An 18,925-nucleotide genomic window follows, 5' to 3' on the forward strand; every position below is an offset into this window, starting at 1 on the left:
TAATACTTATCATTTTATTTTGCAAATATTCATATATATATCTGGTTCCCTGTGAGACTGTAATGTCCCTAAGAGAAGATACTATGTCTGCTTCATCTTCTGGCTCCCTGTTTTTTCACATGGCCTTACTCACAGGAGTCCTTCATTAATGTAACACTTTGAACCTATAAAGCAGACATGGTCAATAATCTATTAGCCATTCACATCTTAGTATGAATTAATGGCTCCAATCTTGTGAGAAATCACCATTAGCAGGGGAAGAAGTACTTGGGAACTGGATAAAAGTGATGTTAAGGGACTGAGCAAAGAGGAAGTTCAAACCATTAAAGAAGATAAACGCTAAATCTAGTTTTTTCAAGACTTGATTTAACTGCCCCATTCCTACCACCTTCCCCAACTCCTCTAACCCTAAACAATGCAGAAGTTATACTGTATTATGGTTTCAGGTCTTTTCTTCTCTGGGTTTTACATGTTCTTTAACACAGGCAGTAATTATATGCCATAACTCCAACACTGACAGAATTCCATTTCTCTCACATAATTGCATGAATGTGAACTCTCTATAATTACTGTGTTTAATTAGAAAATGAGATGCAACTAATTAGGACAGGTGATAAAAACAACTGTGAACATTTCTTTCAAATTTACCTTTATCATAAAATTCACTCAGATTAAGCCCTAGTGAACCATAGAAGCTTTGTATAAATGCCACTGGCACCAGACTAAATGAACATTATTATCAGAGTGAGTTATATATGTGGAAGACTTAGAATAAGAACAACACCATCTTTCTTATAAACTTAAGCTTAATTGATGTCTTTGGTCAGTTTAATTTGAAAATTTAAATTATGGGTTACACAGTTAATGTTTAATGTGGACTTCAAAAAAATATTTTCAATGTGCAACTCTCTCTTTAAAAGTAATCTTACCTGGAAGCCAAACACAAACAAATAAAAGCAGAGTTGTTCTAATGGAAAAGGTTTAGGGCAGATGAGTTGCCACCCCTTACCCCACAGAATCAATAGGCAGGGAGGGGAATATAAGAGCCCTTGCAAAGCACAGGTGTCTTTCTAGAAGGGTGGACATGTGAAGGGAAACCTTCTGGCCCTGCAGATCTTTGAAAGAGTAGATAGGTCTTGAGACTAAGCCACATTTAGGAAGACGGGCTGTACAGATGAGTTCTTCTCTTTTAACAGAGTTACAAGAAGAGAGGGTACCCTCTTCTTTCCAAGAAGAGATGGAAAGGTAAAAAAGAAAGTTGGAACCAACAAGGATATGAATGGTTGTTAAGTGGCCAGCACACTGGCAAACAGGTCTTGTTAAATTCAGCTGAGCTGTTACTAAGATAGTCTCTGCCCCTTGGTTACCACCCCCATTTTCAGTACAGACTACTACTTTTGCAAAAGCCTAGTAAGGCAAGACGTTTGCAAAGACTAGCAGAAGGGCTTGCGGGTGTATGGTATGGGTGGACATGACGTGGAAAGGAGCAGCATGTGTGGGGCTAACAGATGGCCAAAATCGGGACTCATTTGATTGTTAGGACAATTTGTGGAGTAAGTGTCAAGTGCCTAGAACAGCATCCTGCCCATTTATCATGGCTGATATATGACTGTTCCATAAGTAAGTAAATAAATAAATTCTGTAATAAAGCCCCCGCGGTGAGCTCAGCTAACTTGGCCAAGCAGAAGAACAGAATCCTTGGAGTCAGTACCAAGGGCAGTGGCAGTGTCATCCAGAGTTCTACAACGAGATTCATTTATTATGCCAACTCAGAGGCCCAAGATCATTATCTCATTAACGATAAATACTAAGAGTACTTTCATATTTCAATCCAGATGATTTAGTATAAATACTTTCAACATAGTAGAAATCCAGTGAGAAATTCCTCAACGAAGTAGATGGATAAATATTTTGTCTTCTGAAAACCTGTATATTAATTTTAAAAATTTAAATTGGATTCTGGATGACAAAATTAAATATTGGGGAGCATTTAAATTATTTTAATTTATAGCATTGCTAGGATTTTTTTTTTTAAGATTTTACTTATTTCGGTGCTCCTGGGTGGCTCAGTCACTTTAAGTGTCTGCCTTCGGCTCAGATCATGATCCCAGGGCCCTGGGATTGAGTGCTGCATAGGGCTCACTGCTTCTCCCCCTGCCCCTCCCGCCTGCTCATGCACACTCTCTGTCTCTGTCTCTCTCTCTCACAAAAATAAAAATCTTTTTAAAAAAAAATTTTTTTTTTTATTTAGAGTGTGTGCACTTGAGCAGGGGAGGTGGGGGGGAAGGGCAGAGGAAGAAGAGCAAATCTCAAGCAGAGTCCTTGCTGAGCATGGAGCCCTGTCCAGCGTTCAATCTCACAACCCTCAGATCATGACTTGAGCCAAAATCAAGAGTCGGACACCTAACTGACACCTAAGTCGGACTCTATCCTCACATGACTAGGATATTTTTTAACCATCATAATTGCCTCTAGTTCCAAAGGAATTCTTGTAGTCTTAGGAGTATCCACTGGCCTTGCTCACGAAAGTAAACTCACCATGGCTCTGCCCAAACCAGCCGCAATGTTTATCGCCAATCTAGAAGTGGATATTTTAATGCAAACTTATCTCCACAGAAAGGGTTTGCATATGGAAGGTCATAAGCAATAGTTCTGGATACAAAGGACAGCAGACAGACTCTACGGTTCTACCCTCAAGATATATCCACAATCCAACCACTTACACCATTTCCACTTGCAGCACACTGGCCCAGGCCACCGTTCACTGTCATCAAAATTACTGTCATGGTCTCCAAACTGAGTTCCCAGTTCCACTTCAGCCCCGTGGTATCTTCTCTCAATACAGCAGCCAGAGAAGCTTGCTAAAATACAATCACACTGTGACCCTCCTCTGCTTAAAATATCTGTATTAGTTGGCATTCCATCAGGAAAGCCAGAAACTACTCTTCTGGGGTATTTCAAAGAGAGGGAATATGTATCAGAGGGAATTGATTACAAAGATTAGTAACTACAACCATCCACCACCACCGCTAGGCTGGAGGAACGTTCCACCGAACCTATAGGCAGAGCCGCTGATGTGACTACAGCTGGAAGCAAGCTTCCTGAGCTAGCATTCCCACATGCCAGCTGCTCGTGGGAACGGCTGTCAGGACCCCCCTCAGAAAGGGGGGATCTTCCACCTTCCAGCTCTGCCAGTACCACCTGTTGGCAGAATTAAGAGGAAGACAGCAGGTGAGATTTCTGGGAAGTGGAGTTTGCAGGTCTCCTGCCGCAGCAGTAAGAGCAGGGTATGGAAGGAGAGGGTATGCAGTTGACGGAAAACAGACCCCATCCAGAGCAGCACTTGACTCAGTAAAACCCAAGTTCTTACAAAGGCTCTGAAGGAAGCCGCCCTCTCATGCCAACACGCCCGCGCCTTCCTTTCTGACCTCATTTCCTGACACTTGTCATCTTGTTCCCTGCGCTCCAGCCACACTCATTTCTTTACTACTCTCCAAACACATCAGGCTCTCCTTCCTATGAGGCTAGCACTTGCTCTTTCTGCTGTCTGGAATAATCTTACCCCACATACTTTCACAACTCACTCCTCAACGCCTTTAGGCCTTTATTTAAAGGAAACCTCTCAGTGATGCTTCCCTGAAAACTAATCTAAGATTGCAGCCCTCCCGACTCTCTATCCCCTTTATTCTTTATGAAAGCCTTTATCTTCTTCTAACACTCCAAACACCTATACATTATATATGTGCGTGCAATTATAGATTTTAATTCTCTGTTGCATACTTTCCAGTTGTCTCTGAATATATACATCATATATTGAATGCATGCTTTCAGTTGCCAGCATCTCCCTATCAAAATGGAAGGTCTATGGGGGCGAGGATTTTCTCTGTTTTGTCTACTGATATACCTCCAAGGCTCAATAAATACCTGTTGTCTGAACAAACAGATGTAATTATTAGTGGATGTATTTATTATGGGATGAAAAGGATTAAAGGTTCCAGAAAGCATGAAAGAAGGAAAAGAAGCAACATTGCTTACACTTCTTCCTCTGGGAAGCCCCTCAAACCCCACTCAGGCTATATGAGATGTCCCTTCTCTGTGCTTCAAACGCTCCTTGTAATTCCCCTGTCCCAGAACATGTCACACAACACTGTAATTATCCGTTCGTAGATCTGTCTCTCCTCCACTGAAACTGTAAGCCCCATGCCCCCCATGCCCTACCGAAGGGTCATGGTGCCCATATGGGCAACAGTGCACATGCAGCAGGCAGGGCTCAAATTATTTATCATCAAACGTTCCTGCCGAAAAAGAGAAGAATATATCGAGATTTCCTGTTATCATTCCTTCCTCTGGTACTCCAGAAGAAGAGAAGTGCCCAAAGCTGCGAGAAAACAGACACCAAGTCAGAGAGAACAGTTAAGTGTCGAAGCAAAGAAAGCCGGTGAACCACCATTCTATCATTCTGGCTAAGAGAGAACAGGCAACATTTATCACGGCTTCCAAAAATATTTTAATCTTTTTATTAGAGGTGTTCATATTTCCTGAAAAGCATTCTACTGTTGAATTATTTTAACAGCTATTAGAGGATAACAAACAAATCTTGAAAAAAATTAAGTTATGAAAACCAAAATTATCATAGAAAAGCCATGTGTCTCAATAGATAACAGATTTTACAAGTGATATTCTCAAGGGGTAAGGACAGTGGGTGTTAGAGCTACAAAAGTTCATTAACAAAAGAATTTCTCTAATTTTACAACCAACCTTAAGAGGAAAGAATCTGCCTTGGTGACAGTTTTTCTCTTAGTCAGTTCCAACAGAGAACTACAAAAAAGCCAAGCTTTTCTGAAGAGATTGTGGCTTTATCTTAGATTTAATATACATTTATTTATCTACTAATAATTCAGGGGCTGGAAGAAGTCATATCGTACACACATACTTAAGCACCAAATTTCTCATAAATAGCTTTGACTTGGCTTATAACCCCAGGAGTTTAGAGGCACGCAGGAATGTCTTATCTCATCTAGTCTTAAGAAGTAGCAATGCTCATTGCCTGCATGAACCCTACCCAAGCACTTCACACAGGAGATGGTCAGGACATTGAAAGAAAGGCCTTCTCAGCTTGCCTATCTTCAGCATAAAGCACATACATGTTGTTTTGTTTCCAGTGGCCTGCTCATACATTCCACATAGGGGCATCGCTTTTCTCTTCTGCTTAATTAAAAACTCAATCTGATCAATAACGATTTGAAATGCACTATAAGCTACAGGAATTCAGCTCATCAGAAACCTGCCTTTTTTATTCCTTTCTTGAAGCATAATTTTGCAAAATAACTCCCAACCAGAAAATGATTTCAACTTGCTGCCTGAAATGTACATTTATTTGCTCACTAGTGCAAGGGAAAAGCTGAACTAAGTCAAGTAAGATGCACAGACACGTTCCTGGAAGGATAATTTTAGAACCTGTTTCAAAGCGGACTCTAATTCGAAATTGCCTCTGCCGCTTAGAACCACAGGGAGATGCTCCTAGCCTTATGAAATGTTATCAAGCGATTGAGTTTTGCCAGTGGTGGAAGTGGTCGCAAGCCACTGTGGCTTCCTTGCTGGGCGAGGGAAGAGAAGGAGGGGGCAGTTTATTAGAAATAGCTTCAGGAAAGATGCGATCACAGCGGACGTACAAAGCCATGGGCTATTGATTGCAAATCTGGCAAGGCTGCAGGCCATTCTCATTGCAGGCAGGACAGCGCAGGGCCCGATAGGACTCCTTAAATCTGTTGGCCAGCATGGAGAACTTGCTGCCGTGGCACAGAGAGCAGGTGGCACTGCCTGACCCTCGGCAGTGAAAACAGTTGTCCTCGGGAAGCTCCCCTTCCTGCAAGAGACAGGTCAGGGTTTAGTGACAGCAGTTCCAGACCACGGTTCCAAAACAGGGTGAAGCAAACAGGCAGAGCACAAAATGCTTCCCAAAAATGCCAGTGCGGAAGCTGGCCAGAAGCATAGGATACTCACTGGAATTTCTTCAGAGAGGATTTCCCCGATGGAATCTCTAAGGCAGCAGCCCCTGCCTTGCCTTTTGTACCTTTCCCTTCCTCGTCGCCCTTATCACCATCTGACCTGTGATTTCTGTATGCTCTACTAGGATGAGGGCTTATTTTTCCTTGTTGCCAAATACTAACAGCGAACACTTGTAGCATACTTAGTAGGGGTAGGGGCCCGGTATGGTTCTAAGAGCTTTCTCTACATCCACCTATCTAATCCATATGCTATCCTGGCGAGACAGTGCAAGTATTAGCATCCTTCCTGCAGACAGGAAAATGAGAGACTGAGTTCAGTTATCTGGCTGTGGTCACACAGCCTGGAAGAGAGGAGGCAGGTTTTGATCCCAGGTGATGGAGCACCAGAGTTCCTGCCCCTTGCTGCAGCTGTCCCAACAGTCGGCATTCTTGTGTGACTGACTGAGGGACTGAGGTCAAGAACTGTAAGAGAGGTTACAATCCTCTAAAGCTTAGCTCTGACTTCTTGCAGTACTTTCTTTGTTTTCTTTGAGAACTGTGATAAAGCTTGGGACAGCAATTAGGCACCTTGGACAGTTCCCTTGACTGCTCTGAATCTGTTTTTCTCCAAAATGGGACTGGTGATGCTCGCCACTCAGAGTAGCTGCAGTATGAAATGACAGAGTAGATGAAAAGGCCACAATATATTATCTGCCATATTACAGATTCTCCATAAAAGTCAGTTCACTTCTTAGCCTTGCCAGTAAGTCTGGACTTACTAGTCCTTGACTCGCATCTTACAGAAAATGCCCCGTCTACTGCCATGCTCCTTCCCTAGAACATCTCAAGGAAACCGGCAGGCTTTATACTCTGCAAAGACTGTGCATAGACCACGAACCTTCCAAGAAATAATGGGTGGTACCAGATCGATAACAGGTGAATCCAGCACCAAGGCCTGTCTATTTTACCAGCTAAACATCTCTCAAATCCACCCAGGTCTCTTCATCCCCAACCAAAATCCTAGTCCAGACGTCCACCAGTTCTGGCATGGATCCAGAGTGGAGCCCTGCCTCTCATCTTGTGAGCTGTTCTCCCCAACCCAGTTGACTCCTATTTAGTTTTAGATGTCAGCTTAGCAGTACCTACCCCCCTGGCCCAGGAGGCCTGACCTGCCTATACTGCCCCAAGCATGACAGGTCTCATAATCTACTGGAAGCTTCTGCTGACCACTCTGTGCTAGTCCCTGTCACCATCACACCCAAGCCTTAAAGTGCAGTGCCTGGCACAGTATCTGTCATTCACATGTTTGCTGAATGGATGAACAAAAAGACAGTACCTACAGAACCCTTCCAATTCTTAAATTCTAGGAACTCACAAGATGGCTGGAGTCCACTGGGTGGCTTCACCCAGCCAACACAGCTCTCTTTTATAACTTAAGAATAAAAATAATCTTGAAAAGGGTGGCATAAGTTCTGAAAGTGTTTCCATTGTGCTACAAAGTACCTAAGAAGGCATTAAATTTCATTTATTCTAGATTTAAGGAACAGAAGTGATTACCCAACTGACAAAAACCTAAATGATGCTATGCATCCTTTTGTTAATATTTTATTGATTGCGGCCATATTTTTATATATTAACAATGGGGAAAGTTGTTTTCTTCCCTTAAAATGTTCAAAAGAGATGTATTTGCCAAAATATTCTTTAAGCAAATTGTCACGGTCCTTTTTTTTCTGCCATATCCACCTGTTTTTGTTTTGTACTGGATCCCAGTGAGATTTTAATGTTGCCAAAGGAAGTATAGTAAAATCCTACCATAATGCCATCCATGTCAACCAAAAATTAATTTGCACAGAATGCCAGGTTCAGATATTAAAAGATTAAGGAAACAACCTGGTGAGCCTGCTGCAGGGAAAAAAACAAATCATCGATCAAGTTTTCTCTACTGCATGTGGTTATACAGTGGAGTATTAGAGGTATCACTGGAGTTTCTACTCTTACCCTGGGATACCACCCTCCTTCAAACCCTTGCCCTCGGCGTGCTGATTGGATCTTTCAATGAGTCATTAAATCAAGTGTTACTGAGCCTCATCTCTGTCCATGGCATGTGAGACGTAAGCTTCTGTCTTCCATTCCCAGGTTTTTAAATTCTTCTCAGAAAATAGTGAGAGGACTTAGAACATCGCTGTACTGCACAGCTTAGGTTCTAGAACTGACAGACCTAACCCAAACTACCTCTTACTAGCTCCACAAGCAAGGGGCTCAGCTTCCATGGCAGACTCAAAGGCTAGGGTAAGCCTGAAGGAGCTAAGAAGCACCAATCTGGAGGCTGCTCAGCAGGCAGGTTAAGACGATATGATTGGTAGTCAGGTGGACTGGGCTTTGACTCCTGGTTCTGATGACCTCTGGCAAGTTACTTAACTTCTCTGTGCCTTGATTTCCCTAGCTACAGAAGAAGACTGCTAACAACACCTCCCTCAGAGTCCTTGTGAGAATGAAGAGCCTAACGCATGGAAAGCACCGGGCATGGTGCCCAGCGGTCAGAGGCCCTCAATAAATGGCAGCTCTTATTATTATTACTTCAAAGGCAAGATCTTTATAAAGCATAAAGAAGCCCAGATGACTTATGGTCTCGGATCCATAGAACACACAGCCAGATTTTCCCCTTCCGTATTTCCCTGTGGCTCAATTCAATCATTCCTCTCCTTTTCTTTTACAGCTAATACAGAGGGTCAGCATGATCTGGCTTTGAGCCTTGGTCCACTCTTTCATCAAGGCTCTCATTGCTTCCCTGTTCCATCTAACACAACAAAGAGTCTCCTGGTCGGAAGGGGCTCCTTGATGTTCTCCGACCCTCTTTTATACAATAAAACCTGTCTGGGCATTTATTGCATGAGGGATTTGGCAAACAAATAGCAATTTAAAACAGAGTTTAAAAGACAGGCAAGTCTAGTATAACCTTTCACAGCAACTTTCTCCTGCACACTTCTATCCTAGTTTATAGTAATAGAGCGAAAACACATGGATCTCTCCAAACTGAATTTAAAGATAATTGTCATGTCAGGCCTGTTGCTGCTTTTTTATTCAGGCCTGCAGCATGACCTGCGTTTTATCATGCCTGGCTCTCTTCTGAAAATATATGCTCCAACAAATTACAGAATGGTGTAAAAAAGAGTAGAATTAATGAATTTTAAAGTGGGAAGGTAATGCTTTGGATCACAATGTTTAGTAGTCCGCCTGCTGTTCTGCTAGGTTCTGAACAGCAAGAGAAGGCAGAAGCACAATACTTCCTACCAGCTGGCTCTCTGGTTCCAAATTCTAATACTCTTTCCACAAACATTTAACTAATATTTACTGCACACCTACTCTATGCCAGGCGCTATTTTTCTTTTTCTTTTCTTTTCTTTTTTTTTTTTTTTGACATGGGAACTCCTATGCCACACCCAACATAAATACGGCACCTGCCCTTGTGGAGAAAAATTCTAGTGGCTGGAAGTTAACATTAACCAAAGATTTACACAGGGAAATCTACGACTGCAACTGAAAACGAGGGTGAGGTGCTCTGAGGAGTCCAGTCTTGGATATTTCATCATCCTAGAAGTGAGGGGAGGTCCTCTAAAGAAGTGATGTCTCCATTGAGATTTCAGGTGCTAAGGGCAAAGCAGTGGGGAATCTGGAGAACATTCTAGGCACAAGGAAGTTGCCTCTGGCAGGAAAGGGCAAAGACCATATGAGTGGTAGCTAGAAGGGCAGTGTGTCTGGCAGAATGAGAAGAGATGTTTAAGAGGAGGCTAAAGAGGTGAACAGGCTATCTACTGTTTTATTCCAAGAAGTGAGAGGTCACTGAAGTTTGCAGTGGGGAAAAAGAGTGATGAAGGGGAGACGTGATCGTATTTGCATTTCAAAAATATCTTATCAAGTGTGAGATCAGGTTGCAAAGAGATATGAGTCCTTGTGAGCAGAACTTTAATAAGAATCTTCTGCTAGAGTCTGGTCATGACCTTCTGGTTTCTGCCCTCTAAACCCTACCAGGGTAGAGACATCACTCACTATGAGGAAGTCCCTTGCCCATTTTGTCACACCAACCCTGAGGAGGTGAGAGCGGGTCCCACAGTAAAGCTGAAACTCCCAAGGGATGAAAACCAAAGAGAGAGAAAATTCATTTCTGCTGCTATCCAAGCTTTTACCCTCTTAGCTTAGATCCATCAAAATTGCTTTTCCCACTGCCAATCCCACACTGTGAACTAATGAATATCATCACTCTACCACTTCATCTGAGCATGTCTGAGCAACGGTTTCCAAGGTGAGGAGTTAGCACCTCTGAGAGGTGTGGGCAGAAAATCATTCTAAGTAAGCTTCAATCATACTTTCAAAAGAAACTGGTATGCTGATTTTTAATAAATTAGTTGCTACTGGCCTCTTCACTGGGTCAGGCAGTCCGCAGACAAATATAGGACCCAAGGATCTCTGGAGCAAGCATGATGGAAACTGACCTCATAGCACGTAAAGTGCCAGTGGTGTCCCGGCTCATTCATTCACTTCGAGCATACTGCAGCATAAAGAAGTTCCACTGTCCCTGGTCCAGCGGATGTACAGAGGATAGTGCTTAGTTTTAAGAAAAATAATCTCTACAAAACCCAGACACATGACTTGGTAAGATTCATTAAGGAAATTGGATTGAGGATAACCCCAATAACAGAAACACAAGCAAACCTGTAAGAAGAACAGAGCTGATTTTTTCCATCTTTGGAAACTGTTCTATGCCACACTATATGCAGAGTGAAAACAATAAATACCTAATCAGCTCTCAGAAGTCACCAAAAACAACAAAAATCATGCATATTTGAAACACAGATTATTGCTAATCACATACCATTAAAATGTAATAAACTTAAAATTCCTCGACATTTCTTAACAGTTAGACATCTAAAGTATTTATATTGACGTTTTTCACTTAAGTAGTGCACAGTCAAAACCATGTGGAGACCACTGCTGTAGGGCCAATTCCAAGGAGGACAGTGAACCACTCTGACACACCTGTGGGTACTGGCTATGGGGGAAAGTGCTTTCCGTGTCTGGCAAATGCCCGTCGTTCTGGTCACGGTCTCCATAGATTTCTTCTTTGCTCACCAGAGACTCTTCCTCAGCCTCTTCTTCCTTCTGGAGAATTTTCCTCATGAAATCTCTCTTGTCCATTGGGGTTCGAATGATTTTCAAGTTATTCGTGTAGATGATGATCTTTCCGAAATCTATAATAGGTGGAGACTAGAGAAATGGAGAATGAGCATGGCAACTTACCAGCAGTCACGACATACAGGGCTGCAGAACCTGTTCAACATCCCGGGAAACGGGACAAAGAACTTGTCTAGCACTTAGAATCCCAAAAGACCCTAAAGCTACAAGCCGTGCCCGGGTTTGCTGGCTCTCTCTAAAAGCCCTGAAAACCAGCTTCCTTCTCCCTGTTGATGGTAACTGACCATAGCTGAACGAATCCTATGACGGGGCTGCAAGACTCCGCAGGGCTGGAGCCAAAGTTTCTATTCCCATTACATATCACAGTAGCTGAGGCAGAGCTGGGCACAGCAGGTGTTTTATAAACACAGAAGAGTGCTTAAAAAAAAAAAAAAAACAGTTCTCCAAAATGTTTATGTATAAATGATAATATTAGATAAAATTTACTGAATTATTATTTTACTCTAGTGGATAGCATTTTTTGTGTGTCAGACACCATGCTAAGCATTTTACAACATTACCTCACTTTCTCCTCAAACATCCCTTGAGGTGGATGCTATGATTTCTACATTTTACAGATAAGGAGACTGAGTCACAGTGGGGTTAAGAGCCTCCCAAGGTTATCAGTGGCTAGGATTCGAACCCCATTCTAACTCTAAAGCCCATATTCTTTTTTTTTAATTTTTTATTTTTTATAAACATATATTTTTATCCCCAGGGGTACAGGTTTACACACTTCACAGCACTCACCAAAGCACATACCCTCCCCAATGTCCATAATCCCACCCCCTTCTCCCAACCGCCCTCCCCCTAAAGCCCATATTCTTAACCATACAGCACTATTCACAAGCATTTCCCCGCAAAAAACCTGTAAGATCACTATGTATACAATGATCATATATATATACATATATATATATAGAGAGAGAGAGAGAGAAGTGATCTTACATATATGTAATGATCTTATATATGTAATGTTTTTATTATCTGTATAATACGTTAATCTTTTTAGGTCAATAAATATATTTCTGCAGCATCATTACTAATAGCTTATGTTCCTTTACGTGCATTTTTTATATATGACTTGGTAATTTGCTGAGGAATAATTTAGGCAATACTACAATGCAGCAGAGAAGCATGGAGGAGTAAATGTTTGGGGATTACTTAACTAAGAACCCAGAGATAAGAAAGCTTGGCAACAAACAAGACCAATCTTAATACTGCTGTTCACCAATTGTAAGATACAGGAGAGTCATCTGGCCTCTTAGAACCTCACTTTGCTCATTCCAAATGGGGTGACATCTAACTGGTAGGCATCACCACAGACAAAATCATTATGAAACCAGGAATGCCTTGGGGCGCGTAGGAGGCTCAGTTGGTTGAGCGTTCAAACTGCTGAGCCCTGTTCAGGTCGTGATCTCAGGGTTGAAAGATGAAGCCCCAAGTCGAATTCTGTGTCCAAACTGGAGTCTGCTTAAGATCCTTTCTCCCTTTTCCTCTGCCCCTTGCCCCCTTCATGCATGCACACACTATCAAGAAAACAAAACAAAAAACAGGAATACTTGGATACTGGGTGGTAAGCAGGTGCTGTCCTGCGACTTCTGTGTGCCCTCCTGTCGCCCTCAGCTCTCTTTAGGGAGCCTCTACCGTCCCCAAACCCAGTAATGTAGCCGTTAATGCTTAGGAGCCCAGGTCTCAAGACCCCGTTCCAAAGCTTTCTGGCTTCTGTGCTGACAGGGCAATGTTCCTGGGGTGCAATATTTTGATGCTCATCCCTGCAGCTAATTATATCAATCTCTAGGGGTGGAAGTACAATGAAGAACATATAAAACAGGGTTTTCTTTTTTTTTTTTAAAGGTTTTATTTATTTATTTGACAGACAGAGATCACAAGTAGGCAGAGAGGCAGTGAGAGAGGAGGAAGCAGGCTCCCTGCTGAGCAGAGAGCCCGATGTGGGACTCGATCCCGGGACCCCGAGATCATGACCTGAGCCGAAGGCAGCGGCCTAACCCACTGAGCCACCCAGGTGCCCTAAAACAGGGTTTTCTTCTCTTTTTTTTTTTTTTAAGATTTTATTTATTTGACAGAGAGAGATCACAAGTAGGCAGAGAGGCAGGCAGAGAGAGAGAGAGGAGGAAACAGGCTCCCTGCTGAGCAGAGAGCCCGACTCGGGACTCGATCCCAGGACCCTGGGATCATGACCTGAGCCGAAGGCAGCAGCTTAACCCACTGAGCCACCCAGGCGCCCTAAAACAGGGTTTTCAAAGCTAAAGATACTATGCAAGGTTGTTGCTGTTGCTGGTACTTAACACTGTTCATTAGTACTGCATGCACAATCATGCTACACAGCTAAATACGTCGGCTCCAAATACTCTGCCTGCATTTACGAAAGTGTGGAAACCAAATTCACTGGGATGCCACAATCAAGCAGCCTCCTATATATAGCCATAACACATTCAGTCGCAACCTGGCTGAAACAGGACTTCACTACTGGGATCCCCTTCCTTGGAACACACAGAGAGCTTTCTATCACATTATTTATGAAGTCAGGAGCTTCCTACTTGGCCCTGTTTTCTCTCCTTCTCTTCAAGGGATCGTGTGGCAGCTTCCCTTTCCTATTGTTTGATGCACACTGGGTTCCTGTTTCACACTCTGGACTATCAGTTTCTGAACATCAGAAGATAAAGATGGTGGCACTTTTAGAAGGTTCCATTTCCACTTCCACTAATAGCCAAAGAGGTTTAGTTACTAGGGAGCTTTTTTTCACATGTAGAACTGGTTTTTTCAAGGTGAAACTCTCAACCTACTGAAAAAAAAATTGTGGTCATCTGGTCCAACCTCCTGCCTCTAAGCTGGTCTGTATCTGAGACACCCAAGATAGTACATTCATTTTTAATGTACTTAAAAGGAGGGGGGTCCCAAATCACCTGTAAGGTGTGTTTATGTTTCAGTCACCCCAACAGCCAAGTTCTTCCTTGTGTCTAAGGAAACCCTCAAGGCGTAACTAAAATTCACATTATCTGGTGACAACCAGTTGCCCATGAGGAACACATATTCTTGCATTACAGAGGGCCAGGACGAAGCCATGAATTTTTGTGTTTCCTTCCATAGTGCCCAGAATGGCAACCTGGGTGACTGAGCTTCATAAGTGCTCTGACATCCATGGCCACGTGCCTGGAGACTCCTATTCGGGCACCATGAAACCTTTCCACTTAAACAACAGGGACGCCTTCCTGAGTTCTAGAAATGCAAAAGGCTATGGAGGCAGGCAGGCCTGAGGTCAATTTTTCTGTGCAAGATTTGCAAGTTACCAAACCCCATGTGCTATTTTTCCAATTTGTAAAATTCTCAAAGAATTGCCTTGAAAATGCAATGACATATATACAAAAGATGTGTTCAGTAAATGCCATGTCTCTTCCTTCCCTTCCATTTTTTTAAAATGAAACTTATAAACTTCAAATGGTTTCAATTCTTTAAAATATTTATTTGTTTATAACTACTTTCTCTATCATATAAAAAAAATTTTTTAAAGACTCAGTATTTCTTTGATGAGAACCTGGTCATTATCACAAAGGTAGGGATTACTTGCTAAGCACATCCAATGTTCCAGGCACAATGCTGAGTGTTTCTTACATAAAATCTTTTTTTAATCACCACAACAAACTTCATAAGTAGATACTTTTATTTACTCTCATCTCATAGAAAATGACATTGAAGCACGGCAATAATAAGTGGTCTGTCAAGCTCCCACAGTAAGTAGGCAAGGGGACAGCAAGCCCAGGTTTAAAAGACATAAGAGCCCCTGCCCCCTTTTTTTTTTTTTTTAAGATTTTACTTATTTATCTGAGAGAGAGAGAAAGAGAGAGCACAGGCAGGGGTGGAAAGGCAGAGGGAGCAGAAGAAGCAGGCTCCCTGACAAGCAGGGTCCCCAAAGCAGGGCTCGATCCCAGGATCAAGACCTGAACCAAAGGCAGACGCTTAACTGACTGAGCCACCCAGGTGCCCACGCCTGCTTTTTAAAAATGGTTATTTTTACTGTGGTAAAATACATAGTACATGAAATTTACCACTTTAACCACTTCTCAGTGTACAGGTCAGTGGCATTATTATGTTCACACTGTTGTGGAGCCCTTACCACCAGTCACTCCCAGAACTTCTTCATCTTCTCAAACTGAAACTGTATCCCCATTAAGCTCCCACTGCTCTATTTTCCGTCTCTATAAATCTGACTATTCTAGGCACTTCACATAGATGGAATCATATAATTATCTTTTTATGACTGGTTTATTTCACTTAGCATAATGTCTTCAAGTTTCATCTGTGCTTTCATGTGTCAGCATAGCCTTCCTTTTTCAGGCTGAATAATATTCAACTGCGTGTATATACATTTTATCTGTCCGTTCATCTACCGATGGACATTTGGGTTGCCTCCACTCGTGAGCAACTGTGAATAAAGCTGCTATGCACACTGATGTATAAACACCTCTTCAAATTTAGAGCCTTTACTTATAATTGTTGTGTTTAACTGCTACCCAGTGTTGCTTCATAACCAATATTTACTAGGGTTTATTTTATAGTTGAATTTGCTACTGAAAAATCATGGCTTTCCAGCTCTCATTTCCTTGAGTTTCATAAATACCACACTGACAACTGGTTTCAGTGGGCGGAGCTGCAAGAATCCATCCTGACCCCCTCTTACCCAGAGACTGGCTAAGATTGGGAGGTAGCATTTGGATCAGGCAGCAAAGGAAACAAGGATAACTGGATCAAACAGGAAACCTGATCAAGCAGGAATCAAACTCTGAACATGGTCTCCGTACTGTGTTTAAACAATGTTGTGGTGCTGCTATGAAGAGTCAGTTGTCTGGTTTTATAAGTCCTTACCAAATCATACATATACATAAGTCCCAAGTTGGACACAGGACTTGTAAAGGTCAGGTGGCCAAATTATCTACCACAGCCTGCACAAGGTCTGTATACCACAGCTTTGTAAAGTCTAAACATACAGGTAAGATTTAGTTTCAAAGAGATACTATAAGTAAAAGACATAGCCAAGAACCTAGGATATAATAAGCACTTGGTAAATGGTAACTATTACTATTAACATCACCAATAATATTAACGGTGAGAATAGAATTGGAATAAAAAGAATAATTTCAGAGAATAAAAAGGAACATCACACACAACCAAAAGCATGAGGAACCAGAAGATCTGGGTCCTTATTCTGACTTTGCACCTAATGACTCTCTAATACTGGGTGGATCCCTTAATAACTTGGCACTCGGTTTTCCTTACCTGCAAAATGGGAATGACCACAGTTTGCCTTTCTCCTCCAGGCTGCGGTAAAGACCCAAGGACAGACTATGTGAAACTGCTTTGTAATGCATAAGTCGCTCCACTAACATGTTCACTCCAGCCCCTTTTATTATCAAAAGGAAACCTGGTATTATCTCTTGATAAATGTGGACTCCCATAATTACACTTTTACCAATGTCAGAAAGGCCAGTGCATTTGTCTGTATAGACGAATTATCTGTTCCCTTAGGAAACTAACAATAAAAATGATTAGAGAGTAATTATCTGAATTTCACACTTTAAAGATGAGAGCATATCCTGGTGTACTATTCATTAATAACCTGGCACATTATATAACTGTATTTAATATAAAAGAAAAAAAGGCATTCATGGTTCCAATGGTAGCCATATACACATCTCCTTTTCATTTTTAGAAATCAGTGACTATTTCCCAAGTTCTTCTAGCTTCAAAGAAAATCATGTAGGGGCTTTTCATTATGCATGGTACTGGGGAAGAGAACTGAAATTAAGAGATAAAATACACATTTCAATTGAACTATTAGCTCAAACTTCTTCCCCAAGTAACATTTCCTCTGTTTGACATGCTTTTTGCCATTTCTTCCCAGGATTCCAACCACTCAGTGTTCACACTAATGAGCAATGGAAAGGCAAAATAAACAAAGAAACAAACATTTTTTAAAAGCAGGCAGCAGGAGGGGGATTGGAAATAAAGTAAGACATGGATAAACCACAAGCTGAGTAACTGGCCGGAGTGAAATGAGCACCTTCGAACAGGAAACAAAACAACCAGTTGTCAACAGGAAACAAAACAACCAGTTGTCACATAATTTTCTAAAACGCAGTCTGGCAAGCTGAAAACCACTGTATCTCTATTTAACTTACTTACCAAGATAACCCAGCCAGTGGCCCAATTACCATTTACTACCCTGGATGGTACTGAATACTGTACATGCTCATTGCAAGTTCCAATGAGGAGGCAGCAAGCATGCTATTTTTGTCCCAGAAATATTACTCCAATAGCAGCGTCCCATTTGGAGCACCTACAGCTCTGGTTGGTACTGGAGCATGAGCAAGATAGAAATTTGAATCAGTTAGGTGTTTTCCTATATACGTTTTAGTCCTTAAAGTTCATACACCATGCACAATACCAACCTTATGGTCATTCGCCTTGTAATCATTGAAGAAAGGCTGGCTGCCCGCCAAACTGTAGGCATTGCCCTCTCTAAACACGCTGATCCTTTGAGCAGTCAGCTTAGGGGAATATGGTTGGGGCTTGGGGGCTTCCCCAGACCCGTAAACACCATCCACTGGTTCAAGGGACTCTTGGAGAAAACTGTGAGGGTATTCCTCCTTTGGCGACTCTAATTCCTGCCCATCCTCAAAGACCTGCTTCAACACTCTGCCACTGTAGGAGGAAGAGATTTTAAATCGTACTTTCCGTGGTTTGCCATCACTCTTCTGGTTCAGCTTCTTCTCAGGGTCCTCCATCAGTAGAAATTTCACCCTGTGGTTTTCAGGCTTCAGTGTAGCGAGTAAAATTTGGGGCTCTGAGGAAAAGGCATTTTATTTTCTCTCCTCTTGCATATAATTAATTCAAGTTGATGCTGGGGTGTGCTCAGTTTACAGCAACTGACACCCACACATTAAATATTGATAGACCCTCATGCCAACGTAGGCAGTTGTGGGTTTACAGAGCAGACGGAGCGCAGTGTAAGACAAGATTGGGTCCCCTTTGAATCCTAAACTCCCCCATAACTTCACCCCCAACACTGGCTTTTCCTAACTTGAGCAAGCGTAGATTTATTTAGGCTGAACAAGTATCAACTCAATAAGGCTCAGTTACTCCAACAGCTAGCAAATGTCTTCTTTTTATTCTTACAACAACAATGACCTAGTGAGTACTTAACAGGTGCCACAGATTTTTGCATGCATCGCCTTACTTGGTCCTCACAATAAGCCTACACTGGAAGTATACTGAGCCCTGCTTTACAGGGGGGACAGTGAGACTCAGAGCAGTTGCTCCATTTGTCTATTCTGTTGCAGCTAGGGTAAGAGACAGAGCAGGGGTTAGAACTCAGCTCTAACTCTCAAACCCACAGCCAGTCCATTAAGCCAAAAGTTTTCAAACCGTGTTTCCCGGAGCCCTAGATAGGAGGGAACCACAGATCCTGGATTCAAGGCCTCCACCTCTGTATGAATCAGAAAGGCTACATTTCCTCTATACTTTATAGATAAGATTTTATTTGCAAGTGCAGCATGAGGCCCCGCTGCCTACTGTAAACAATTGAGTAAAGGTCTGACAGGGTGCACTAGCTGCTGGGATGAGCATCACTGAAGTAGGAGATGTGGGGCTTGTGAATGACAGTCCTGCAGTCTGGTTCAGGAAACACACCT

The 18,925-nt window shown here is 42.3% G+C and overlaps 1 protein-coding gene across 1 annotated transcript; it reads right to left on the reverse strand.

Annotated features, from left to right (window-relative positions):
- Window positions 1-4,774: 4,774 nt before the first annotated feature.
- Window positions 4,775-18,019, reverse strand: GRXCR2 (glutaredoxin and cysteine rich domain containing 2). The gene is made up of 3 exons (XM_059173474.1): window positions 17,684-18,019; window positions 11,022-11,249; window positions 4,775-5,866 (listed from the first exon to the last, which is right to left on the reverse strand). The coding sequence occupies exons 1-3, from the start codon at window positions 18,017-18,019 to the stop codon at window positions 5,684-5,686; spliced, it is 747 nt and encodes a 248-aa protein (XP_059029457.1). The 3' UTR covers window positions 4,775-5,683.
- Between the last annotated feature and the right edge of the window lie 906 nt (window positions 18,020-18,925).

This window comes from Mustela lutreola, chromosome 5 (genome assembly GCF_030435805.1).
Source record: "Mustela lutreola isolate mMusLut2 chromosome 5, mMusLut2.pri, whole genome shotgun sequence".
Lineage (NCBI taxonomy): Eukaryota > Metazoa > Chordata > Mammalia > Carnivora > Mustelidae > Mustela > Mustela lutreola.

Bases quoted from the DNA above. Each gene is read 5' to 3' on its own strand.
- GRXCR2 (XM_059173474.1), bottom strand. From the start codon at position 18,019: ATGGAGGACCCTGAGAAGAAGCTGAACCAGAAGAGTGATGGCAAACCA. The intron at 11,250-17,683 runs GTTGGTATTGTG...CCATTTCTCTAG, and splicing joins ACAAGGCGAATGACCATAAG to TCTCCACCTATTATAGATTT. The intron at 5,867-11,021 runs GTGTGTCAGAGT...TGTCTCTTGCAG, and splicing joins CCCATAGCCAGTACCCACAG to GAAGGGGAGCTTCCCGAGGA.